This window comes from Leptonychotes weddellii, chromosome 5 (genome assembly GCF_054177405.1).
Source record: "Leptonychotes weddellii isolate Sample4059 chromosome 5, ASM5417740v2, whole genome shotgun sequence".
In the NCBI taxonomy this organism is placed as follows: domain Eukaryota; kingdom Metazoa; phylum Chordata; class Mammalia; order Carnivora; family Phocidae; genus Leptonychotes; species Leptonychotes weddellii.
The window spans coordinates 122,334,881-122,361,615 of NC_138373.1; the positions used below are offsets into that span (position 1 = coordinate 122,334,881).

At 36.0% G+C, this 26,735-nt stretch overlaps 1 protein-coding gene across 2 annotated transcripts in view; it reads left to right on the forward strand.

Moving 5' to 3' along the window:
• The window catches only part of ZDHHC17 (zDHHC palmitoyltransferase 17), a 92,050-nt gene that overhangs the window by 17,123 nt on the left and 48,192 nt on the right, over positions 1-26,735 (forward strand). For both annotated transcript variants that reach the window (XM_006737762.3, XM_031032935.2), the window contains exons 2-5: positions 8,011-8,114; positions 14,945-15,067; positions 22,716-22,793; positions 23,395-23,539. In XM_006737762.3, coding sequence (XP_006737825.1) covers positions 8,011-8,114; positions 14,945-15,067; positions 22,716-22,793; positions 23,395-23,539 — 450 coding nt within the window. The remainder of the gene's footprint in view (positions 1-8,010; positions 8,115-14,944; positions 15,068-22,715; positions 22,794-23,394; positions 23,540-26,735) is intronic.

Below are 26,735 nucleotides of genomic sequence, written 5' to 3' on the forward strand. Positions count from 1 at the left end.
ATTTGAGAGAGTGAAAGAGCAGGTGCATGAGCAGGGGTGGGGGGTGGTGCCTGGAGAGAGTGGGAGGGGCAGAGGCAGAGGGACAAGCAGACTCCCCACTGAGCAAGAAGCCTGACATGGGGTTCCATTCCAGGACCCAATCATGACCCGAGCCTAAGGCAGATGCTTAACCGACTGAGCCATCCAGGCACCCAGTATTAAATAATACATCAAGTATTATTTACTTTATTTAAATTAGGGGAAGAATTCAATGCAAATAAGAGTAGTTCTAGCGAATTTATGGAGAAATGGTTAATTATACGATGCTGGTGGGATTATAAGTATCCTTTTGCAAAACAATTTACATATTGTATCAAGAACCATAAAAATACTCATTCTCTTTAAGAATCCTCTTTAGGAAGTTTATTCCAGTTAAAAAGAAGAAATATTAAATGAGTTAAAGGTAGTATTTTTTAGTAGTGGGGAAAATCCATCCATTTGTTTTGTAATTTCCTTTAAGGGAACCAAATACTATGCCAGGCTGTGTTTGTGCTAAGCACTGAGAGTGCATAAATGATTTAAGATAGGCTTCTTGACTTGTCATAGTTTATGTTCAGTGGTGAAGAGATTGTTAGAAGACAAAGAATGGAATGCCTAAGAAATAACATCTGAGTTTAGTTAGGAAATGTAAGAATAACCTAAATTTTCAGTGATTGGGAAATGTTTAATTAAATATTTTGCAGTGGTTCAAAGCATTACTTACAAAAACTACCTATAATGGTATGAAGAAATGTAAAATGGAAGAATATAAAATGAGTACTATGATTACAGACTACATGAAGATATTTGGACGAATAAAGATTGTTATAGCAGTGTTCAAAGAAATTGTAAAAATTAGGTTAAATTAGAAAACAACACTTTCTCCTAAAAACACATAACTCTAGACCAATAATGAGAAAAAATCAGACAAATCCCAGTTGAGGGTCATTCTGCAAAATGCCTGACTACCTCTCTTCAAAAAACTGTCAAGGGGCTGTCTGAGAAATTGTTATAGCCAAGTGGAGCTTAGGAAACCATGACAACTTAAAATGTGGTGTGATGTCATAGATGGGATCCTGGAACAGAAAAAGGATATTATGTAAAAGCTAAGGAAATGTGAATAAAGTATAGACTTCAGTTAATAATGTATCAGTATTAGTTCATTAGTTCATTAATTGCAACAAATATGTGGTACTAATGTGCGGTGCTAACGTTGGATCTTAATGCTAGAGGAAACTGGGTGTGCAGAATATGAGAACTCTGCATTGTTTTTGTAAATCTTACATTATCCTAAATAAAAATCCTGAAAATAAAGTTTATTTTTAAGGAGATAGGAGAGAGAGAAAAATGTACATATAGGCATTTGTTCATCAAATGCCTGTGGAAAGAAAAAAATGTATGCCAAATTTATGCATATTGTTACAAATATCTGTATATGCGTGGATTAATCCTAGAAGGAAATGAAGTGGAAACCAGTTTTTAAAGAAGCTAAAAGGTGATGATGAACATTTTCCTACTCTAAAATTTGTTAGAAGCTAGCAAGATTAATTTGATAGTTTGGATTGAGGCAGTGGTGGTATTACTCCAGTATGAGAACCTGTGAGTCAGGTTGGACTCTATTAGAAGCAGCAATCATGTAGTGTTAGGCAGGGATCTGGAACTGCAGCCGAATATGTAATATATGGGACCTGTTGCTTACTGAAAAAATTGATTCTTAATCTTTCCATTTTATAATCAAATCATTTTTGTCTAACTTCCCTTAAAGAGAGAGCATCAAAAAAAAGTTAGAAAGCATTATGGCTTGAGTGTAGTGCCATCTGCTGGCAGTATTAACTAAATACACTTTTTAAATCCTTTTATAATCATGTGATGGCTACTGCTTTTCCTTATTTATTGTTCCCTTGGTATTTGTTTTATGCTTATGCTGTCTTTTTGTTATATATAATTGATATTCCCTTTTAAAAAAATCCTTATGGTATACATAGAATCTAGTTCATCACTACCTCAGGTTTTAAGTTCTCACATTTGGCTTGTCAGTTTTAGCTGGGACTTAAAAATAAGTATGCATAGACCTTTTTTCCTTTCCTTTCTTCTTGTCAGTAACCCTTTATGGTGCTCTAATTTTATCTCATACATTTAACGGAATTAAATTTGAACCGACTCAAAATTATATAATTAAGTACATTTAACTTCTTGATTCAGAGTCTGCCTTATTAGAGTGATACCTGACAGCAGACATTTACACAGTGCACATCATAAGCATATAGTTCATCCCTGCTGGCTTGCTAATTCTCTGTGTAGTGTGGGCTATGCACCAGAGATAGGCAGGTAACATGTGCCTTGTGGGTAACATGTTTGTGTGCTAGAATGTTGTTAAATTGATTTCTCCCTCTTTTTGGAGGGAGGGTTTGGGAATGCATTTATTTAATTAACTTGGAATTGTGGTGTCTTTTTCATCTCTTTTGCATGTGCATGTGTGCTCTCTCTCTCTGGCAATTATATTTTGCCCCCTTTGAATTATCTTCATATCCTTTTCCCATTTTGTCAAATGTGATGTTATTCATGCTTTTCTCAGAGCTTTGTTTTGTTTTGTTTTGCTTACATTAGGACTGTTATTGCCAGTATTCTTATATTTAAGTCTTTGGTCTGGCTGGAAGTTACCTCATATGTATGAAGAGTGAGGTGGGAATTAGGTAGGCTGGAGCCTGGTCCTGCCAGGAGATAGTCACATTTCTGGGAAGCCTGGGAAATTGACCTGCAATTTACCTTGTCCTGTAGTAAACATTGAAGAAAATCCTAGAGCCTTTTGAACAAGTTACTTAGACTTGGTATTTGGCCAGAGTTTCCAGAACAGTTAGGAGAGTCCAGGAGGGGCACACATTCCCCAAGAACAGGAAGATGCATCCTTCTCTCACGAGGAGAACCCTATCCTTTTCTCACATAGGCATCTGTATGTTCTTATGGGAGTGTGGCTGACCTGGGAAGCCTCCATTCATGCTGCCCTGAATTCTGTTTTGTGTGGCCCTGTTATTTTCAAACACATTTCAGTATCATCTGCCATTAAGGAAACTATATCTTTGGCTATATTTGTTAACATCTTTCCTGCAAGCATATCAGCCTTTATGTTGGAGATTGCTAAATTTTTTTTTTTTTAATCCCAAATGGCTAGCCATTTGTCCATTTATACCATTTATTGAATAATACGTCTTTCCCTCCTGATTCTAATTCTCATTCTTCAAGCTCTATTCCATTGCCTGTTTATTACTGCGTTGCTCCTATTTTTGCATATGTTTCCTTCCTAATATATTGTAGTCAGTGGTAGGGCATATCTCTTCCTTTACCCTTTTTTTTCCTGAATATTCCTGAATTTACTCTTCTTGCACATTTATTCTTTCAGAAATACTCTACCATTGAATCAGTTCTTAGAGAACCTTTTCTGCTAGAGCACTTATAAAACATCTGTATTCAGTTGCTAATTAATAAACATAATAAGCACTGGGCCATAGAGGATTCTTTGGTCAATGCTGCGTCCCTCTTTTTTAAAAATAAAAATAAATGTAAACTAAAGATTTAATAGGTCTAGCATTCTAAAAAAAAGTTAACTAGATTGCATACGGACACTTGGTAACTAGTTGATTGGTTATATTCCACTGGAGCATGTGAAAAAACATGTATTATGGCATCTGTCATCTTGATACACCAGCCAACATTTGCCTATACCTGCTGTATAAGTACTGTCATGTTGATTTCCCTTTGCAGCAGTGTGCAGCTGAGCTTATTCCAGCTCTTCTCATTCTTGTCTCTACTTTAGCTTTAGATTTTGGAGATGCTTTCTCCTTCCTTCAGTTCTCTTCAACAACTACTAGGACTGTAAAAACCTTTGGTTGTTGGGGTGCCTGGGTGGCTCAGTCGGTTAAGCGTCTGCCTTCAGCTCAGATCATGATCCCAGGGTCCCGGGATCGAGCCCTGCATCAGGCTCCCTGCTCAGCAGGGAGCTGGCTTCTCTCTCTCCCTCTGCTGCTCTTGCCCTGCTTGTGCTCTTTCTCTCTGTCAAATAAATAAATAAAATCTTTAAAAATCAAAACAAAACAAAACCTTTGGCTGTTAACTAGGTATAACTTTAAGGATCTTCCTATGGCTGTACTTTCTTTACTCCAATATAGAAAATCATTGTGTGTTAGCCTTAGAAGGCATCTTGGAGGACTGGTGATCTAGTAGTTTTTGAACTTTTTTTTAAAAAAAGCAGCTGCATCTTTTTTTCAATTAATCTTATGCAAAACCTCAGTATCTAAAGATAGGATAAATCACACAGGCCTTTGTTTAAGAAGTAAATGAATTGAGAGTAGGGCTTAAGCCTTAGAGCTCTTGGACACCCTGTTGTTGGTCCTTGAGGCACCTCAGAGGAACTGTGTCCTTGTCTTATTTATCCTTCTCTTTTTACAAATAAGGGACCTGAATCCTGTAGTAGTGAATTGCCTCCCTGGGTATAACCTAGATAAGAAGGTGGCAGACTTTGAATTCAGTAGCCTCCCAGTCAAGGACTTTTTCTATTACACCAAGCTGCTTCTAATGGATTTACTGCTTTCTTAAAAGTTACAGTGATCTACATATGTATTTTTAAATTCATATTATTTTTCTTGGCAAGTATCAATTAAGTTGCTTCTTGGTTCCCATAAAAATCAAGGAAAAATTATACAATTTAAAATTATTAAATATTTATGTGTTGAAAATGTATCTGATATATAATAGCAAATTTGTAATTAAAAGTTAATATTATCTGTACATTTATTGAAGATATACTTATTTACATGAATACAGTATATTTCTTTGTTTTTTAAAATTTTTTATTGTTATGTTAATCATCATACATTACATCATTAGTTTTTGATGTAGTGTTCCATGATTCATTGTGCATAACACCCAGTGCTCCATGCAGAATGTGCCCTCTTTAATACCCATCACGAGGCTAACCCATCCTCCCACCCCCCTCCCCTCTAGAACCCTCAGTTTGTTTTTCAGAGTCCATCGTCTTTCTTTATGTTTTTGAAATTAAAAAATTACAATTGCTATTCCTAGGCCTAGTGATAGTGGTGATTATCTTAATAGAGAGTGTTGTCATTTGTCACAGTGATGGGGTACTATTTCTGTAGATGAATCAGTTTCCAGTCTGTTTAAAAGTGAAAAAGATAATTCAAAATCCGTATTATAATTTTTTTTTTTTTTTTTGGAAATGAAATAGGCTGGAGATTTGCTTTAACATCATTACTTCTGCCTTTTAGTGGGAATAACTTTACCTCTCTGGAATTACTGTAGGGATATATTAGAGTTATCTTTTAAAAATCAAGTTTCTGGGGCACCTGGGTGGCTCAGCCAGTTAAGCAGCTGCCTTTGGCTCAGGTCGTGATCCCGGGGTCCTGGGATCGAGCCCCATGTTGGGCTCCCTGCTCAGCGGGGAGCCTGCTTCTCCCTCTCACTCTCCTGTTTCCCTGCTTGTGTTCTCTATCTCTCTGTCAAATAAATAAATAAAATCTTAAAAATAAATAAAAGTCAAGTTTCTTGGGGCGCCTGGATGGCTCAGTTGGTTAAGGGTCTGCCTTCAGCTCAGGTCAGGATTGATCCCCTATCAGGCTCCCTGCTCAGTGGGGAACCTGCTTCTCCCTCTCCCTCTGCCTGCCTCTCCCCTTGCTTGTGTGCGAGCTCTCTCTGTCAAATGAATAAATAAAATCTTAAAAAAAAGTCTAGTTTCTTTTACCAAAAAGTAAAAACAAAAACTTTATAGATGGATAAAACAGATTTAATTTAAAAATGTAACTGGAAGAAAAAAGTCATTTCTAGAACATTTGGCAATGTCACTGAGGCGGAATGGTCTGTGGAGAAACTAAGAGTACAACTTAATCATTTTGTACAATGAGTGAGGTTTCTGGGGATAAAAATGGAATTAAAGTCACATGGAAACATTAGGATAGTAAGCCTTAAAAAGAGATTTATTTTGTATTTTATGAATATTTGTTTTTTTTTGTCTGTAAAAGCAAAACGTTAGTCCTTAGTAAATAAGAATAGCAGTTTGCCCTAACAGATTTTCAATTTGAAATAGGTTTTAAAGTTACTACTTTTTAGATCTTATGTTGTCTTTGTTTAGGTTTTAACTTATTATTGGAAGGTTCTTCTAGTATGTGACTTAAGTTTCTTACCTACTTTGTCCTTCCTCTCTGGATTGTAAAAGGCAAGTGAATGTATTTGGTGTATGTTTGCAATGCTGCTCCGAGCCACAGTGGAGCCTGGTGCAAAAGGAAAAATCAACAATATTGATGCTATCTGTATTTAAAAGGTTGATGTTTGGGATTTTTTTTTTTTTTTTGCATTGGCTTTTTAATTTTTTTAAAGATTTTATTTATTTATTTGAAAGAGAGAGAGCTAGTGCATGCATGAGCAGAGGGGAGGGACAGAGGGAGAGGGAGAGCCACGAGGTGGGGCTCCATCCCAGGACCCCAGGATCACAACCTGAGCCGAAGGCAATAGCTTAACCACCTGAGCCACCTAGGCATCCCTTGGCTTTGATTTTTAAAACAGAACCCATTAAGATATATTTTAAAAAATTCCAGTATAGTTAACATACAGTGTTACATGACTTTCAGGTGTACAATATAGTGATTCAGCAATTCTCTATATTATTCAATGTTCATCATGATAAGTGTACTCTTTAATCCCCTTTGTCTATTTCACCCATCTGGTAACCATCGGTTTTTCTCTGTAGTTAAGAGTCTGTTTTTCAGTTTGTCTCTTTTTCTTTGTTTTGTTTCTTAAATTGTACATATGAGTGAAATCATACGATATTTGTCTTTCTCTGACTGACTTATTTCACTTAGCATTATACTCTCTATCCATCCATGTTCCTGCAAATGGCAAGATTTCATTCTTTTTTTATGGCTGATATACCACATCTTCTTTATCCATTCATCTATTGATGGACACTTGGGCAGTTTCTATCTTGATTACTGAATTTTTTGGCAACCTCTTAAACTTTGTATTGGCCTTACCGTGTCCTGGCCTGAGGTTGCAGTACACCATATAGTGCTTTATGTGTAGCAGGCCAAACATGCTTAGTTTTCTGTTGTCATATAAAGGAAAAATAATTGTATCTTAGTGCTGTGTTATATTGAGGGAGCTGACCATGCGTAACAAATTTTGTATTTTAAATAGAAAATTACAGCATACGAGCTTTGAGTGGATGTAATATTCTGTAAAAGTTTAAAATTAAGAGTGTTGACCTTTTTAGAACTATTTAAGTGGATTTACATTTTATCAGAGCTGCCCCATTGTTCCTTACTCACCTAATGGGAGATGTTTAACAAGCCCTCAGCATAAAGGAGTATAAGGAAAGATAGTATCTGAAAATAATAGAAGAATAATCTCCATTGGTTTGTTTCTTTACCACCTTAGAGTTTATTTGGCATGTGATGAAGGTTTTAAAGTAGAGTGCTAGGTGTTAAAGTAGAGTTTAGAGTGTTGGGGTGCCTGGGTGGCTCAGTTGGTTAAGCAACTGCCTTCAGCTCAGGTCATGATCTCGGGGTCCTGGGATTGAGCCCCGCATTGGGCTCCCTGCTTGGCAGGAAGCCTGCTTCTCCCTCTCCCACTCCCGCTGCTTGTGTTCCCTCTCTCGCTGTCTCTCTCTGTCAAATAAATAAATAAAATCTTAAAAAAAAAAAGAGAGTGAGAGTTGATGAAGTAAGAATTCTATGGAGCTAAAGATAAATTTGTTTCAGATTTGCCACTAATTTCTAGTCTCACAACTTTTCTGTTTTGAGAGTGTGCACAAGGGGTAGATCTATTGAACATGCTTTTTCTCTGAAGAGTACAGTCTTCAGAATAAGGTAAAACTTAATTTCAGTAGTGAACATTCTTCAAACAGTGCAAAAATGGTAGTAAAATATTGAAACGTTTTCTGTACCTCTCTTCTGAACTTTTGCCTTTGTGTGATTTACTCTTTAACAGGAAATCAAACCCCAAAGCCATTATAACCATGGATATGGTGAACCTCTTGGACGGAAAACTCATATTGATGATTACAGCACATGGGACATAGTCAAGGCTACACAGTAAGTTTTTTGTTGTAGTTGTTTTCTTCTTTGACATCTGTATTTCAAGTGAAATATGAGCACATGCATTTATTTCTCTTTATTGGTAATTCTTTATTTGGTGAGACATTGTTCTCATACTTTAGCTCTTTGTACAGATTTTTTTTTTAATATTTTATTTATTTGACAGAGAGAGCACAAGCAGAGGGAGAGAGAGGGAGAAGCAGGCTCCCTGCTGAGCAAGGAGCCCCATGTGGGACTCGAAGGCAGCCGCTTAACCGACTGAGCCACCCAGGCGTCCTGCTCTTTGTACAGATTTAACATAGCTGATTAAAGTCTTTCTCTAGTCAGTCCAATGTCTGGGATTCCTCAGGGACAGTTTTCTATTAATTGCTCCCCCGCAATGGGTTATACTTTCTTGTTCCTTTGCATGTCTCGTAATTTTTTTTATTGAAAACCGGACTATTCAAAATCTATGAGGTGATAGTTTTTTTTAAAAAGATTTTATTTATTTGAGAGAGAGCAAGAGAGGGAGAGAGAGCACTGAGGGAGAAGGAGAATGGGAAGCAGACTCTCCACTGAGCAGGGAGCCCAATGCAGGGCTTGATCCCAGGACCCTGAGATCATAACCTGAGCTAAAGGCAGATGCTTAACCGACTGAGCCACCCAGGCGCCCCTGAGGTGATAGTTTTTATATCAGATTCTCCTGGGGTTTGTTGTTATTTATACCATTTCTAAACTAATTCTGTAAAGTCTGTATTTTTGTCATGGTGTGGCCACTGAAGCCTCTGCTCAGGTAGGTAGTGGTCAGTAAATAACTGGACAGAAACTTCTTAAATCCCTAGAACCAGTAGGCCTGATCTTTGTTGAGGAACTGTGTGTGTGTGTGTGTGGAATTGTGTGTGTGTGTGTGTGTGTGTTAGGACACTTAGCACTCTGCCAGGCAGCTTACTAGAGCCTTAGCTTTCGCTTTTTGCTTGCCCAGAACCTCAAGGTCAATTAGACCTGAGAGCTTCGGGCCTTCCTCGGTCTTTGTTGAACATGTGCACATGACCTTAAGCTTGTGTATGGCCTTCTGGATTTCCAGGGATATGTCTGAGCTTTTCAAAGCCCCTATGGATATCTTATTCCTCAGCTTTTGCTTTTAAGCCTTTTGATTTGTCTCTTGTTGGACCCAACTGTCACCCATCCTCTTAAGCAGCTGTGATGTTAAAACATTTGACAAACAACCCCCAAGGTGAAGCTTTTAATGAGTTTAAGTGAGGTTCAATAGATGAACCTTTCGAGTGGACTCTTCCCTGTCTGGGAAGCACCAGACAGGTCAAATAATGACTTCTCTTTTGGAATGAGGCTTTGAGAGAACTCTGGTTACTAGTTACTAGTGTAACCAAACCAATGTGAGTTCACTTCTTGGTGAGTCACAGATACACCAGGTGGAGTTGTTGCACAAGTAAACATTATTTGCAGCAAGTGAGGAGATCACGGGGAATAACTTGCAAAGCTGTGATTCCCTGAGCAAGTTTGGATGGGTTCCTTTTATGTAGGGTTATGATGAATGAATATTTTAAAAGGGATTCTTGTCATTGCATGTAGAGGTGGGTATAAGGTTGCACACTTGCCTTAAGGAAAAGGAAACATGCCTGTGCATACATTGTATGTTATGTAAATGAGGCTTGTGCTCCTCTTTGGGCGGAGATTTTAGTATTATAATGAATAAAGGTAGTTGTCAGTCATTCTAGAGGTTATTCCATAGTCCATCCATGCAGTTCGGGGCTTAGAATCGAACTGGTCTGGGTGGTGTGGGCCAGCTGGTGGTCTTGTCAGGGCAGTCGCTATCACTTGAGGGGGGTTTCGGTTTCCATTTGCCTGAGTTGAGATAGCTGGAAAGAAGAGCTTAAGGAAAAATGTGGGACAAAGGTCGGTCAGTTCAAGCAGGTGGGCAATAAGAGGTCAGGTCTTGGGGTCGAGCTGGTAACACTAGTACCAGGAATACAAACATTTTTTCAAGCAGAGAGGCTGGTACTATGATATGTTAAAGTACCACAGAGTTCTCTGTTGTTACTGAAATTCAGCTGTTTTTTTCACTGAATGCTCCTTGGATTGCTGGACGCCTTTTGTTAATTCCCAGAGTTCTGAAAAAGTTGATTTTGACACTTTCTGGCAGTTTTTTCATTACTTTTGTGGAAGGACAAACTTTTGGAGGTCCTTACTTCACTGGTGGCCCTCTTACTTTCTTGAATGTTATGTATAGTCGAAAATCAGAGCACATCGTGCCACCTGTATTTAGCAAACAAATTACACTGCGTTACATTCATCTTTCCTTTTGAGACTGCTCCTTTTGATAGCTCCTTTCACTCATTTGGGATTAATCTGTCTCACCCAAGTGCATCATTTCCATCAGCAAATAGACTCCAGTATCTTTGATCTTAAGAAAAAAAATAACCACCTTTCTTTATACTTCACATACTCTTCTATTTTATTTCTTGAAAAGTATGCTGTCTGTAATTTCTACCTTTAAAAACACTTTTTTAAATTAAGAAACATTTCAATTCTACAGTATAGAGAAGACGATAACTGTCAGATTAAGCAGATGCTACTAACATTTTGCTGTAATTGCTGCAGGTTGCTCAATGTGCTCTCTTCATTCTCCCTAAGGAAAGCTCTCTTGAAACTGCTGTGAATTATTCTCATGAACATTCCTGTACATTTATTTCTACAAACATCTACAAACAAAATGTCATTGTAATATGTGCCTAAAATTTATATAAATTGTATTCTACTCTGCATATCACTTTACAGCTTGTTTTTTTTTTTTTTAAATAAAAAAACTATAGCTTTTGTGATTTATCAGTGTTGACAAATAAGGACCTAGTTTATTGTTTAACTGCTTTGTATTATTCTATTATTCCTTACTGAGGGACACGTAAAATTGTTTCTACAGTACTTTTTTATTATAACAAACTTTGCGTCAATGAATGTCCTTTTTCCTGTTTTCCTATGTACATAAACAAGAGTTCTTCTCAAGTGGAATTTCTGGCTTCAGTATGTTCTTTCAACTTTACCAACTATTGCCAAATTGATTTCCAAAATGGCTGTACCAATTTGTACTTGCACCTGCAGGAAATGAGTTCTTCTTTGACTACTTCTTGCTAACTCCTAGTTTTGTCACACTAATAATTGTTGTCAATTTAATGGTTGTGAAATGGTTTTCTGTTTTGATTGGCCTTTCTCTGATTACAAATGGTGTTGAATGTATTTCCTATGTTTATTGGCCATTTGGCTTTCTTCCTGAGCAAACATTTGAGTTCTTTTGTCTTTTTGTAATTGATTTGTAAAAGTTCTTTATGTATTTTGATGGAGTTCACAAAGAAGTTAGTGGGATTTGTGTCCCCTTAATGTTCTCTAGAATCCTGTCTTGCTGCTCTCCTAGCCCCTTCTCACCCCCCGCCCCCCAGTCATGTCGCTCACTATTTGGTACTCCTATTCATTGTGTCAAAACTTGTATTTCTTTTCTGCAATAATGTGGTAGAACATCTCCTCTGGAAACCTGGACTTCCACAATGGTTCTCTCATCTGTGGGTGGTTGTCTAAGACAGTGTTGTACAGGGTTCCCAGACCACTGTCAAGAAGGACTGGAGCCAGTTCATGGGCCACTGCAGGATCCATGGCTGGGCTGAAGTCTGTATGCCTATTACCCAACACGTGGGTGGCTGAGACTTCTCAGCTCCCTTTGAGTGTGGTACTGGATCCTACAACTCCAACAGAGGCACTTTTGTCCATGACTAGATGCCAAATTACTGTTGTTGGAAGGGGGACAAAACGATGGATGTCTTATTCTACTCTGATGCTGACGTCACTCTGGTCCATTTCTAAATACTCTTTCATTTGTTTCATCTTGTGTAGTACCACATTGTTTTAATCGTTTCTTAGTCTTCACAGTTGTCTTAGCTATTTTTGGCTTTTTACTCTCACAAATGAATTTTAGGTTCTACTTGAGAAGTTCGTGAGATACTCATTTGTGATTTTTTTTTTTTTTTTAAGATTTTATTTATTTATTTGACAGAGAGAGACACAGCGAGAGAGGGAACACAAGCAGGGGGAATGGGAGAGGGAGAAGCAGGCTCCCCGCAGAGCAGGGAGCCCGATGTGGGACTCGATCCCAGGACCCTGGGATCATGACCCGAGCCGAAGGCAGTCGCTCAACCGACTGAGCCACCCAGGCGCCCTCATTTGTGATTTTAATTAGAATTTCATTGAATTTGCAGATCAATCTGGGGGAAATTGGTATATATATTTCTTTAGGTCTTTAATATCTTTCATAAATCTTATTTATAGGGAGAGTAGTGTAATTAAATATGCTTTTCATTATTATTTTAGATGGTTTAATATTTCATATTATAATGATATAGAATCTGATCCTAAATTTTTTTTTTGCTTGGTTACTTTGTTGTAATGATTTTCTTTTGCTGGAAAAAAGATAACCTCACAAAAATACATAATTACTGATGGGAGAATTACAGCATATGCTGCATTTACTAAGTCATAGTAATTACTTTTTCAGCATTACTCACTAGGCAAATATTTTACTGAACTTTACCTTGTAAATATCCATTTTTTAATGCCAGTTCTTGCAAACTATTCAGGTTTTATTGTTTTTATAATTATAATAAATGGGTTTGCAGGTGTTAACAAGATTGTTTCAAAATATTTTAGTGCATTCACATGAGGTTTTTATAGGTGATATATTTAGATCTTTCAGAAACTACATTATATAATGATGTAAACATTTCCCAGCATACAGTTTTTAAAAAATACTTTCTTTATAGCAAGTTTTTTTCTGAAGTAAAAGTAGTTACTTTCTCACTGTGTCTACAATACCCCTTTGCCTTGAAGGGGAACAGACTGTCTTTACCCATTTTAAGAATATATGGTTGATAGGATACTGTGTATTCATTTGCCATCACTACTGCTCCCAGCCCTTGCCCCCCCTAAAGGCAGTAAATTTGATATACCTTTCTTTTTTGTTAAAGGGAAAATGCAGTTCACTTCTTTGTATGGTTAAAAAGATTTGTGGGGCACCTGGCTGGCTTAGAGGATTGTGCAACTCTTAATCTCGAGGTTGTGAGTTCAAGCCCCACGTTGGGTGTAGAGATTACATACATACGTACATTAAGTTTTAAAAAATGATTTTTGTGGTCACTTGTCACTTCTCTCATTTAAAGTGTGAGGTAGATTCTGCTCTTTAAGGTAATATGTCTGGTTCACTTCACTAGGCACATGTAGGCAGCTTTCTGAAAAAGAACAAAGAACTTAAGGTACCACCGTCATCTCCTGTGAATTATGGAACTTTTGCTCTTGCCGTAGGTTGATTACCTTGTGCCTGTGTGTGTGCCTGCGTACACACACAGTACACAGCCCGTGAGGGCAGCAGTGTGCAGGCTGTGTGAAGCTTAGTTTATTAACTACACCATGAATATAGGTAGATGTTTTAATATTTGCTTCTAAAGTCCCATTATGTCCCCCAGCCCCACCCTTTGGTGTGCCTTCCCCATTTTGGAGACCACTCTGAGAAATTACAAATATAGTCAAAGCTCGTTTAAGTTTGTTTTTGTGTCTCATATTTCCAAGGACCATATATTTTGTTTAGAATAAAGTTGATGGTCTTGAGGCTCCATGACGGATTCTTGGAGGTTTATTGTACTGCTTTCTCCATTTTTGCTTATGCTTGAAATTTTCCATAGTAAAAAGCTTAAAAACTTTATGTTGCCACACACTGATCAAAAGCTGAAAGGGAGGAAAGGATCAGGCTCTCCACAAGTGCCTTTCTTCTTTATCAAATAAAATCATCTTTCCTAGAACTCTCCCAGTATACTTTCTCTTCTGTCTCATTGGCTTGAACTCACAGGACTCTTCCCCTACCCACCCTGCTTCCCGTCCCCACACATCCTTTTTCATTTGCCCTCAGGAATATCAAAGCTAAATTTGTAAACAAAGAATCCTGAAGCTTGGGAAGCATCCTTCTTTTCATTTTTAAAATCATTGATAAGCTCTTGTAACATGTTTCTTTGTGTGTGTGTGATTTAATATTTTTTAACATAATTTTATTATTTTTATAAGCAGCCTTAAGTGTTTTGTGGAATAAGTGGTGATATTAGTAAAAACAAGCAATCGCTAGACATTTTATTTCTGGTATCCTTTTCTCTTCCAACTGATGAGATATTGCATTCTTATAGATGAGACCTTTAAAACTGTAAAAATTTTACTAACTGGATTAGTAAAAGCTGTTGGAATATTGATTTTTTTAAAAAATTTTATTTATTTACTTGAGATAGAGTGAGTGAGAGAGAGAGCACGAGTGGGAGAGCAGAGGGAGAGGGAGAAGCAGGCTCCCCACTGAGCAGGGAGCCTGATGTGGGACTCGATTCCAGGACCCTGGGATTATGACCTGAGCCGAAGGCAGACGCTTAACTGACAGAGCCACCCAGGTGCCCCGGAATATTGATATTTTTAAAATAACATTTTACCGTGAGAAGTCCATTTTAGTTTCCAGGTATCAGGATGCCTGGGTGGCTCAGTCAAGCACCTGCCTTTGGCTCAGGTCATGATCCCGGGGTCCTGGGATTGAGTCTCACATTGGGCTCCTTGCTCAGCAGGGAGCCTGCTACTCCCTCTGCTTGCAGCTGCCCCTTCTTGTGCTCTTTCTCACTCTCTCTCACTCTCTGACAAATAAATAAAAAATAGTAATTTCCAGGTATCAAAATGGAGCATTATTTTTTTCTGGAAATGTTACTTTCAGCTTTAAATTTTTTGTCAAATAGTAGTAACGATCTCATATTTTCTTTCTTTCCCAGATACGGAATATATGAACGCTGCCGAGAATTGGTGGAAGCAGGTTATGATGTACGGCAACCAGACAAAGAAAATGTTACACTCCTCCATTGGGCTGCCATCAATAACAGAATAGATTTAGTCAAGTATGTGTTTTCTGTATTTTAAAGTAATTATTTATTATAAAATTATTACAAATAATTATAAAAGTTAATACTTTCTAAAATTCATTGCTTTTAAATGTAGTTTCTGTGTACCTTTTTTCCCTGAAAATTGTTTTTAACATATATTGAATATGCATTTGTACAAGGTGTTGTGCTGAGTGCTTTTTCATGTATCTTTCCTTTAATTTTAATTCTTGAAATAATAATTGCTGTCCTCCTGATGTGGAAACTGAAGCATAAATAGATTAAATATGTTACCGATGACATGCAGCTAATAAAAGTTGGAATCAGGATTTCAGCAGTGTAATTTGCAGCTCACATTCAAAATGTGAATTCTGTGGGGAAAAAGCTACAAAAGAAAAGAGGGGTTACCAAAATAATAGGTAATAATAATCTGTTTTAAGTATTCATGCCAGCATAAGTGATGAATACATATTAAGTGTAAATGATTTTTGTTACTTACTGCTAATCTGCTTGCTTAGTATTAATAAGAGGTAGTTAGATAAGCAAGAGTCAGGGTAATAGGAAGTCTTAGTAAATCTAGTTTAGCAGTCTCTGACAATTTGGACATAAGTTCTTCAGATGAAGACATGAATCTGAAATAAACTAGTTGCAGATGTGCACTTAAGTACAGCATACAGAGTCTAGAGACAACTAGGATATTAAGGCTAGGGAAAAGAAATTGCCCTTTTGAATACTAAAGGAAGGTTAAGCAGGTAATCACTTTCTTCAGAGAGCATACCTCCATTTTATTTGTTCCTTTTTTATTCTTGTCTGTCTGACCTTCCCTCTGCCTTTGATAATAGGTCTCCTGATGTCTAATTCTGTTTTTGTTTGTCAGAAAATGTTTTTATTTCATCTTCATTTGTGAAAGAAATTTTCACATGGTATAGAAATCTAGGTTGGCAGTTTTTGTTTGTTTTATTTTTGTGTTTTACTCATTGAAAATAACATTCCTCTGTTTTCTGGCTTCTGTTACTATTGAGAAATCAGTCTAAATATTGTGCTTTTGAAGGCTTTTTTTTTTTCCTGTCTGCTTTTAAGATTTTTCTCTTTGTTTCTGGTTTTCTGCAGTTTCATGATGATGTAAGTAGGTGTGGATTTCTTTTTATTTACCCTGAATGAGATTGCAAGGAATTCTTAATTCTTTGGATTGATGTTTTCATCAGTTCTGGGAAAAATCTCAACTGTTATTTCTTCAACTATTGCTTCTACCCCATTCTTTTTTTTGCTCTCCTTCTGGAACTACAGTTAAATGTCTATTTGACCTTTTCATTGTATACTCTGTGTCTCTTCTCTTTTGTATGTACTGTCCTTTGGTGTGCTTCATTCTGGAAACTTCTGACTTGACCTTCCAGTTCATTTATTCTATGTTTAATCTGCTGTTAAATCTATTCAATGTGTTCCTAATTTTATTTTCCAGTTCTAGAATTTTTATCATTTATCTTTTTCAAACCTGTATTACTTAAATCATCTGTGGCTGAAATTTTCAATCTTGTCTTGTATACTTGAATATAATAAATATAGTTACTTTATAATTGTATCTGAGAAGATAATCTGTATCTGTTAATGTTGTTCCTTCCTGTGCCTGATTATCTTTAAATATGTACTAGACATTGTGTTTGAAAATTATTTGTTGAATAATTTGAGGCCTAAGATGAGATTTCCTTTTGTTTCTGCTAGGCCCACCTTTAATTTAATTTCAAGGCTTTAGATTTTCTGGATTCCTCAGGTGGCTGAAGACCAGGCTAGAGCCAGGTTTACTTCTGGTTCATAATTACTGGTACAGTGTAACCTTTTGGGGTCCCAACCTTTGTTTTGCTTTTGCCTGTTTAGCTTGCTTCTTGGCCAACTCTTCTGTATCAGCAAATTATCTCTAGGGCAGGTGGTGCCCAAGCGGTTTTCTAACTTCTCCAGATTTTAACCCTCTCCTGAATCTTGGCCTGGTTAATGCTCTTAATCTCCTTAGGTTTTACTTTTTAGGAAATGTTTCTTAGATTTCATTGACCTTTTTTAGTTTTCTTTAATGGGAGAGTTGATTCAAATGATCTAACCTTCTCAACCTCTGTTTTTCAGTTAGTGTTATTTTAATCAAAATTGTGTATAAGCACTTTGAAAACTCAAATAGTAATGTACTTAAAGGCTTACAATGGAAAATGGCAGTCCCTCCCCACCCTCTCGGTCCTGTAGCCCAGAAATAACTATTTTTAGCCCTTGAGCTGTTTCTTTCAGTATTTACTCTTTATTTTATATATTTATGTTGCTACATTTATCTAGGAAAAAATGACAGCAAACATTTTTTCTGCTTTTTCATTTAAATATATACCTTCAAGATTTCTCATTGTCAGTACAAATAAGAGCTGCATCATTCTTTTTAAACAGCTATATAGTGTTCAATTATATGGGTTTAATTTATTTAATGGTTTTCCTGTTGATGGACATTTAGATTGATTTTGGTGTTTTTACTATTAACAACCACTGGTGTAATTGTTATCTTGGTCACATATCATTTTGCTATGTTCATATATATCTGTAAAATTTATAGGAGTAAAAAAGTTAGAAAGCTGAATGTTGAATTTTAATAAATATTGCCAACTTTTATGCTGTTATTTCTTGATTTATCACTTATTATATTCTGACTTTCTATTTTTGGGATATCTAGATGTCCTAGATCTCCTCACCACTAATAATTCTTCCATCCTCTACTATAGTTTTAGTTAAATCACCATGCAAAGTTTAAGTTGTTGTATATAAATTCTCACTGCTAAGTCCTTAAGTGTTCTGTGATTATCTGTTTTTTCCTTGTGGAATTTTGATTTTTGCCTGAAGTAACAGTTATTTCATTTTTAAAACTTCCCTATGTTGTAACTAATTCTTCCCATACTCTTAGAAGTGTAAAATGCCTCTGTATGCAAACAGTATCAGCTAATTTATCTGTTCCATTTTTGGAGGTGGGGGATAGAGGAAATCATTCCTGAATTCTCCACTTTTCTGCTCCAACCCAGATTGTTTGCTCTTTAGAGCTACTATGCAGCCATTATCGTGAGACTTTGCCATTATTCTGGGAAATCCCTTTGCTTCAGTGTTGGTCTCAGTTTCCTGGATCTCAGGTTTTTGTCTCTTTTGGGTTGCTAACTGGTTTTAGTAGTTTTGGTAGAGCACAATTTCTGATAGCTTTCTGAGAGAGACAGAGTACTTGGGAGGTAAATGTTTTGAAGTTACTATCATTTCTGCCCTTACACCTTATTGGTGATTTGGCTAAGCATGGACTTACAGATTAAAAATAGTTTTCTCAGAATTTTGAAGCATTACCTTATTATTTTCTTAATTTGTATATTACTATTGAGATTCTGTTGGTTAAAAAATTTCCATTTGTCTTGTGTTTAAAAATAAAGAAGAAAGTCTGAAGTGAGAAATACAGACAAAAAGACTTGATACTGCCTGCCTTACAAATGTTCCAAGCCACTTGTGAACTAGTGAGGTTATAGAAGAAAGTCAGTAATTGTAGAGTGGGTTAATAATCGGTTCTGTGCATATTATATCTTCAGGTAGATAAACTTAATTTTTCACAATGCATAATCTAGCAAGTTACTTTCCTAAGACAAACATGGTGAGTAAAGGCAGTTTCCAATAACAACTGGTATTCATAGCCTCAAGGTTACTTTTTCTGCTGACTCTGGAATTACACTCCTACTTAAAAGTTATAGCATATCCATAGCACAGCAAACAGTATGAACATCATATTTGCATAGGACCCTCATAATCCTAGGTTCTGTGGGAGTGGCTTGAGGTTATCCAGATGGATACAGCACACATAGTGGGTTTGTATTGCATCTTGGGGAATTCAGTGCTTTTAGATAAGAGCAAGCTTGCTCTTTGTTCCAGAGGGAGACATTACCTCATCTCTCAAGGTTGTTTGATACAAACACAACTCGGAGAAAGACCTTTGTAAAAGTGGTCAGGGCCTTGCATTCTACTCATAAACCTAGCAAGTCATATGGGAATGTGAGGGATCCATGGAGAAGTGTCTCTTCTAACAGTTATGTTCCATCAGGGTATATTAAAGGGACTTACTTCAAACAAAGTAGTTGGGTCACTTTCATGATGATAAGGTATAAAGTAAGTATAATATGGAAAGGAGGAGACCTTCACCTTAGCCTGGATTGTTTGTATTTCTAATGTTTTCAAGTGAAAGTCTTTATTTCTCAGCTTTTCCCCCAATATAATAAAATAGAAAAGATTATTTCAAGCTCTTGTCTTCAATAATCTCTTGTTACCTTAGGACTCTTCTTCAAGAGTAACTAATAATACTTGATTTCAGTTTGATTTCAAGTCAAAGCTTTATTAAGGAATATGGGGCTTTGTTAAAACATTGAGTTTAAAATTTGCTGAGAACACATTATATGTGTGGCTTATTCTTCTTCCCTGGGAACATTACATTTTTTTTTTTCTTTATCCCTGACTTTGTGAAAGCTCACGTTATTGTGCACTGATATGGCTGGCTGGCTGCCTGGCTGGCTTTATTTATTTATTTATTTATTTATTGACTGACTGACTGACTGACTTTAAATCCAGTTTATGGCCATAATATGGCCACTTTTTCTGGAAACTTGCTTTTTTGGATTAGGGAGTTGTTCTTGCATGGTGCCCTCAAGAGTGCCTCACTTTCGTTTTCTCTGTTTTCCCCCCAGGAACTCAGATACTGAAACCAACCAGATTGATTCTTTTTCTTATCATCATCCCAAGTACTTTTTTTTTCCATTTTATTTATTTATTTTAGAGAGAGGTAGAGAGCGTGAGTGGGGGTGGGCGGGTGGGGATGGGCAGAGAGGGAATGCCAAGCAGACTCTGCACTGAGTGTTGGACCCCCACGTGGGGCTTGATCTCACAGCCCTGAGATCATGACCCGAGCTGAAATCAAGAGTAGGATGCTCAACTGACTGAGCCACCCAGGCACCTCATATACCAAGTAATTTTTATCTCCTAGTATAGCTGTTGTACTTTGGGGAGATTTTCTTAATTTATGTAATTTATCTTCTAATCCTTCCTTTGAATTTCTAATTTTATCTATTTCATTTTCAATTTTCAAGCATTTTTTCCCTTGATTTTTGCACCCCCCTTTTAAGAAAATATTTTGTTCTTCATATCATGAGTATATTATCTTCTCTTACTTTTTGGAGGATATTAATTGTAATTTTTGTTTTGTTTCTTTTTTCTTCTCTATTATCTGTTTATGTTAGGCTTCTTCTCTTTATTTGGTCTCCTTCCATATTTGAAACTTTCCTCAATTATTTGGTCATATTTAGGAGAGACATAACAAAGCTGATTGGAAGTTGTAGAACTTAGATCATAACAGGAACCTCCCAATATCTGTTTCTAGAAATTTTTCTCTGGGGTTGTTCAGTGTCTCTTAGAGAAAAATCTTCTCATCTCTTTGTGGGAAGGAGTTCAATTATGTCTGCCAGCTGACCTGAACAAGGAGAGGAGCCGGGGGTTGTAGTTGTTTAGAGTGTAAACTTTCATTGAATTGCTATTTTCAGTATAGTGTCTCATATGGTTCTCTGATTTAATTTCATGAGTCTCAAATTTCTCTGGTAAAGGTACACTGAATACACTTTTCAGCAAATGCCAAATGGTTGAGTGTTGAAATCAGTGTGAGCCTGAGGCTGGAGCCAGAAATCATCATACAGTGAAGCTTAGGGACATAAGAATGAATCTGAACTTGAAGAGTTTGAGTTATTATTACAATAATGTTAAAATTTTGAGTAGTCACATTTTAAGATTGAACATTATAGTACACAAAGAAATACTTGTCTAGCAGCGTTAGCTGCTTGTTTCAGTGTCACTAAAATGCCTGTTTGTGATGCTAAATACTGAACTTTCAGTGAGAACATAAGTTACAAAACAACAGTTTTTTCAGCAATTTTTATTAACTTTGAACCAGTGTTTCTGTTTATACTCTAGTTTTTTCATTGCATTCTACAGAGGTAACAATTACCTTTAATCCCTTAGTCTTTTTAGGGTTTTATAATATATTCTGGTTTGCTTCTCAATGGTGTCCCCCTCTGGAGACATTTGAGTTTTAACTATTTACTTTTCATCTTTCAAATACTTGTTGATATCTCTTGTTCATTGATGATCTGGTCTCAAAACCTAGGGATCACTAATTGGTACCTACAAGAACATTCCTTGATAACCTTGTAGTATGCAGGGAGGCTTGAGTTTAAAAATAAGAATTACATGATCATTTCAGAATTGTGTGGTTTTGAGCTAGGGTCTTACAGCTATAAAGAATAACATGTAAAAAGTTAGTACTTCCCTTCCAGTAGTTTACAATGAAAAGGTGATAGAAGTTGTTCTTTAGTTTGCAGAAAAAAAAATTCTCCTATCCCTGTGGGGGTAAAAAAAAAAAAAAGTTGTACTTTAGAACCAGTCTGGAAATCATTCATTACTGTAGCCCTAGCAAAGATTTGAAATGTGAGTAAAAATAACTCAGGAACAAATACGTTGACTATAGAGAAGGTAATAAAATTGCCTTAAAAAAACATCGCAGCTCTTGTCAAAGTTGTTCTTTGGCTGAGCTATACTTCTCTTCGGGCTCAAAAAACCATTTTCAACTATTATATAATGTCTACCAAGTTCCTTAAGAAAGAATTTAGGAATAGTTAAATATTTGTGTTCAGACTAATGTCTTTCATATTTTGGACTGGAAATATTTTAGTCTGGAAATACTTTGTTACGTCACTTTAAACTATTTTACATGATGGAGTGGAGTTTGGCCCTTTGTTACATAGTGCTTTAAAAACACCAATTTAACAGATACATAAAGCAATAAATTTCTGCATCAGGCATGTAAGTATGAGTATATTAAATGTTTAAAACTGTGTACATTAGAAGTAAATGCATTAGTGATCTGAAGCAGTAATCACTTAGAACAGTTTAAGAATCTCAGTAATATTCACCATCAAGCACTTGACATCAAAGGCTTGAAATCATTTATATTCAAGATTCATTCATTGAGCAATCCAAAGTAAACATTATGGTAAGCAGCTAGGTCCTGTTCATTTCAGAGGATATCAGATGTTATTATGTTAATACATTAAGCAATGAGGTGGTTCTTCCTTTTTAAAGCAACACAGCTTTAAAGGTATAACAAGGCATTGTAAAGAACCTCTGTGTTATACTTACAATTTATAAGTCTTGTACATATATTGTTTGATTTAATCTACAGTAATTTTGTGAGGAAAGTAAAGCTCATAAAGCTGAGCTTCTCCCTATAGTAGACTAAGTGGCCTATTCTACAACTTTCTATCTGCTGCTGCGCTCTGTTCCAAGTCTTTGTGGTTCTCTGACTGCCTTCTTCTTTATATGATTGTTATTGGCATTACTGTTCTTTTTTGTAACTTTAAAAAAAAATTACTTTCCGTTTACTTCTAGAACAAAGGAGTAATGTGTTTGATATAAAATTCTACTAAATATATTTTTTAAATATCACAAAAGATTGTTTATCATCAAAGGCATAAACTAGTATGAGGTCTACAATGGAAAACATTTTTTTCTTTATTTTTTACATAATTTCTTAAAATTGAAAATGAAAGTTGTCTAAATTATTTAAAATTTTGTCTTATAGATACTATATTTCGAAAGGTGCTATTGTGGATCAACTTGGAGGAGACCTAAATTCCACTCCATTGCACTGGGCCACAAGGTTTAAATTTGCTTCTGGATTTTTTTTCTTTTGGTTCCTTTATTAGTCTATAACTAAACAACTTTTCCTTTTTTAATGATATGCTAAAATGAATGAGAAAACTTATGCTAATAGTTAATATCAACAGTATACTACTATATTGCTATACAGTATGACCTGCATTGGCAGCAAAGTTTATTGTCCCAAAGTGTCTTTAGGGAATTCACCATGCTGATATTAATCCAGTTAGTTTATGATTGAGTTAAACTTTGGATTTGTAAATGTAATACTTACGCAGCCTCTATATATTTACAATTAAAGAAGTTGCCCAGTTCATGGGACAATTAAGATTATATTTGAATAGGATTAATAGAATATAGTAACTATTTGTTACATATTTAAAGAAGTTATAAGTATCTTTATAAAATTTAAAAGCCTCTTATTTCAGTTGAGACTTAAGAACCATAAAATCCTAAGCATGTCTTGACATATACATATTTTAAGAAATTAAAAAAAAATTGTGTAATCTTTTCTACCATTGCCCTATTTAAGAAAGATCTTTCCAGGAGATCCTGTTTGAAATAACATTATATATTTAAGTGTTTATTCTTTTATGTTTTAGACAAGGTCATCTATCTATGGTTGTGCAACTAATGAAATATGGTGCAGATCCTTCATTAATTGATGGAGAAGGATGTAGCTGTATTCATCTGGCTGCTCAGTTTGGACATACCTCAATTGTTGCTTATCTCATAGCAAAAGGACAGGTAAAAAAAATCACAATGATGTGGATTTTAATCAGATGTTCTTCATGGTTTAAATGCCTAATATCATTGGTGTTACAAGTGTAACAACCTGATGATATTTAAATAGTATTTTCTGATGGATGAAGAGAAAAGATAATATAGTTAGTTTGAGATTGAGGTAATAAATATAGTTAAGTTAAAAATAAGATATTCAAGAACCAGGTAATGATCCATTAAGCTGTATCTTTTATTTCTGAGAATGATAGAGATGAATCCCAGAAAGTAAGAAAATTTAGGTATCTTTTTTTCCCCTTACTTACATCTTTTGAATATAATCTGAATTCATTTAAGCTTATTTGAACATTTTGCTGGTTATTTTCTCTATTAAGTTACTTCTCAGAGTGGGGGATAAATTCTTTAGGATCAGTTTCTCATTTTCTGCTGCATAAAATAATGCTGCTTCTTACATGTCAGAAAACTTCTCATGATTTAAGTGCTTCTTCCTGATTTTTCACGGGTGTGTACTGACTATAATCACATTAAACAGGTACCAGTCTATCTATGCCATGTTTTTGTGATAAATGTATTTTGTTGAAATTAATGTCACTCAGTTTTTCTTTCATGTTTTTTCTCTGGTTATACTTAAACATTAGCTTTATAGCTAAGGATCTCATCATAAGAGTAAGATAAATGATTTTAATTCACTGCTGTTAACGTATTTATTTTAAATTTGCAGATTTGGAATTTGAGTAGTATTTATTTTATAAATACTTTAAGATATTTGTTGTTGGCAGTGCCACACAAGGACAGTTGTGTGTTGTGCATTATAGTGTAAGAGGCATAGACTGGCTAATTGCTGGAAGAGGGGGGTTATTATCTATTACGGTGTTTACAGACTCCCCCCAAAATCTAATGGCTTTAGAACAATACCAACCATTTATTACCTTAGCTTGACTGGGCTTGGCTTGGTGGTTCTTTACCTTGTGATAATGGCTGGGGGTTACAGTTATCTGGGGGCTTGACTGGAATGGAGGATGGCTCACTCATACCTTATGCCTTAATAGGAATGTAAAAGGCTGGGTTCAGTTGGAGTGCTGAGGTAGCAAGTCCTCTCTTTTACTCCATGTAGTCTTAGAATTCCTTCTCCATGGTACCCCTGCACATAGTCTTTCTAAGCGGGGAAGTAGACTTCTTCTGTGGTGGGAGCTCCCAAAGGAACAAAAGCAGAAGCAGTCTGCCTTTTTTTTTTTTAAGATTTTATTTATTTGACAGAGACACAGAGAGGGAACACAAGCAGGGGGAGTGGGAGAGGGAGAAGCAGGCTTCCTGCTGAGCGGGGAGCCCAATGCGGGGCTCGATCCCAGGTCCCTGGGACCATGACCTGAGCCGAAGGCAGACGCTTAATGACTGAGCCACCCAGGCGCCCCAGCAGTCTGCCTTTTATAAGTCTTATGTCTTGAACTGGCACAGCAACATTTCTGTTCCATTATGTCAGTTAAAGCAAGTAACTGGGCCAGTTCACGTTCATTGTGGGAACAGATGGGTAGAGCAGCAGGTGAGGTTTGTTGGGGGCCATGTTTGGATACTAGCTGCCACAGGAGATTACTTTCGTTCTCCCAAGTTTCTTTTAGACTGGGGTTTGGAGCAGTGGATGGTGCTGTAACACATGATAGTGTTGTTAGTGGCCTTTTATTTTGCAGGTATAAATTTACAATATGCGTTCACTGTTTCTTTTGTTTTTTTAACTGGGTAAGAGAAATGGTATAAGTTTTTTGTCTTTTTGTTAGCTTATTGGTTTTGGGGTTTGGATGTTTCAGTAATCTTTTTTAACTCTGGTATAGGATGTTGGCTATAAAATTCTTACGGGACAGGGATTTCTACCTGTCACAGTACCTTTTGTATAATAAATGCACGATGATAATAAATGTCTGGCAATTTGTTTTCTTTTTCATGAGTAAGTTTGTTTTTGTTTATTTTTTTACTACAAAACTAACATGCTTATTGTAAAATAGTCGAACGTAAGAGAAGAGTATGACTTAGAAAATGAAACTCCACCTCTCCCCTTACCCCTCCGCCCCCAGAGATCACTTTCTTTAACAGTTTAGTATATTATTTTCCCAGAATTTTTTCCATGTATACACTAATTATAAAACTCCTCTAGTGTTCATCACATCATACTTTGAATGGAGTCCAAAGTCCTTCCCTACAGAAGCACTACAGAACCATGTGTAGTCTAGTCTGAGATACCTCACGGGCCCATCTTTTGTCATCTCCCCCTTACTCTGCTTTGACACACCAGTCTTCCTGCTGTTCCTTGAAGAGCCATGCTGTTGTCTTTGGGCCTTTGTGCTTGATCTTATCTTCTGCTTGGTAAATCCTTTCCTTAGTCACACAGTTCTCTTTCTGTCTTATTTCAATCAGATGTTTGCTCAAATCTTACTAGTTTTGATTAGTTCCCAATTATAAGTAATAATAAAATTAGTATATTTTTATTTTTTTTCTCTTTTTCTTTCTCTTCCCTGTCTTTTACTGACTTTAGTCTATAATATTGTTTTTTTAGTATTAACTTTGTTCTGATAGATGTAACTACATTTCTATTACTTGATTTTTCAGCTTTAATATTTAATATTCTTTGACTCATAGCTATTACAGATTAGGTACTTATACTTTCTTTTCAACCTTTTTCCATTTTCTCCATTTTTTGTTAATTGTATCAGTTTTACATTCTTAGGGCATATAACATTTCCATTTAGTTTGTCATTCTGTTCTTCACATTTGTTTCATTTTAGTTATACTGTTGAAATATATGTAGTGCTCACTACCAATTCTTTTGGATGATTTTCAGGAGAAAAGGGAAAATGCTAAGTTATGGAGCCCTGTTGATCATGGAATCCCCATAAGCTTTTGATCTGGGCTTGTTAATTCTTCCTAATAGAGAATACCCATACGTCCAGGCTGAACTTGGAAAAGAAGTACCAAGTTTTAAACCCCGACCCAAAGAAAGAAAAGGTTGAATTTCATTTTTCTTTTAGTACTCTAGAGATGTGGCATTATTTTACATTTTTAATTTTACTTATTGATATTTTTTAATACCATCACTTTTTAAAAAAGATATGAAAAAACAACTAAGAAGGAAGAAGAAACTAAAACAAGAATTTACGTGTTTGTTTTAATTGGACATCAAATTTAGTTGGGCTCTCTTGAAATTAGGACCCTG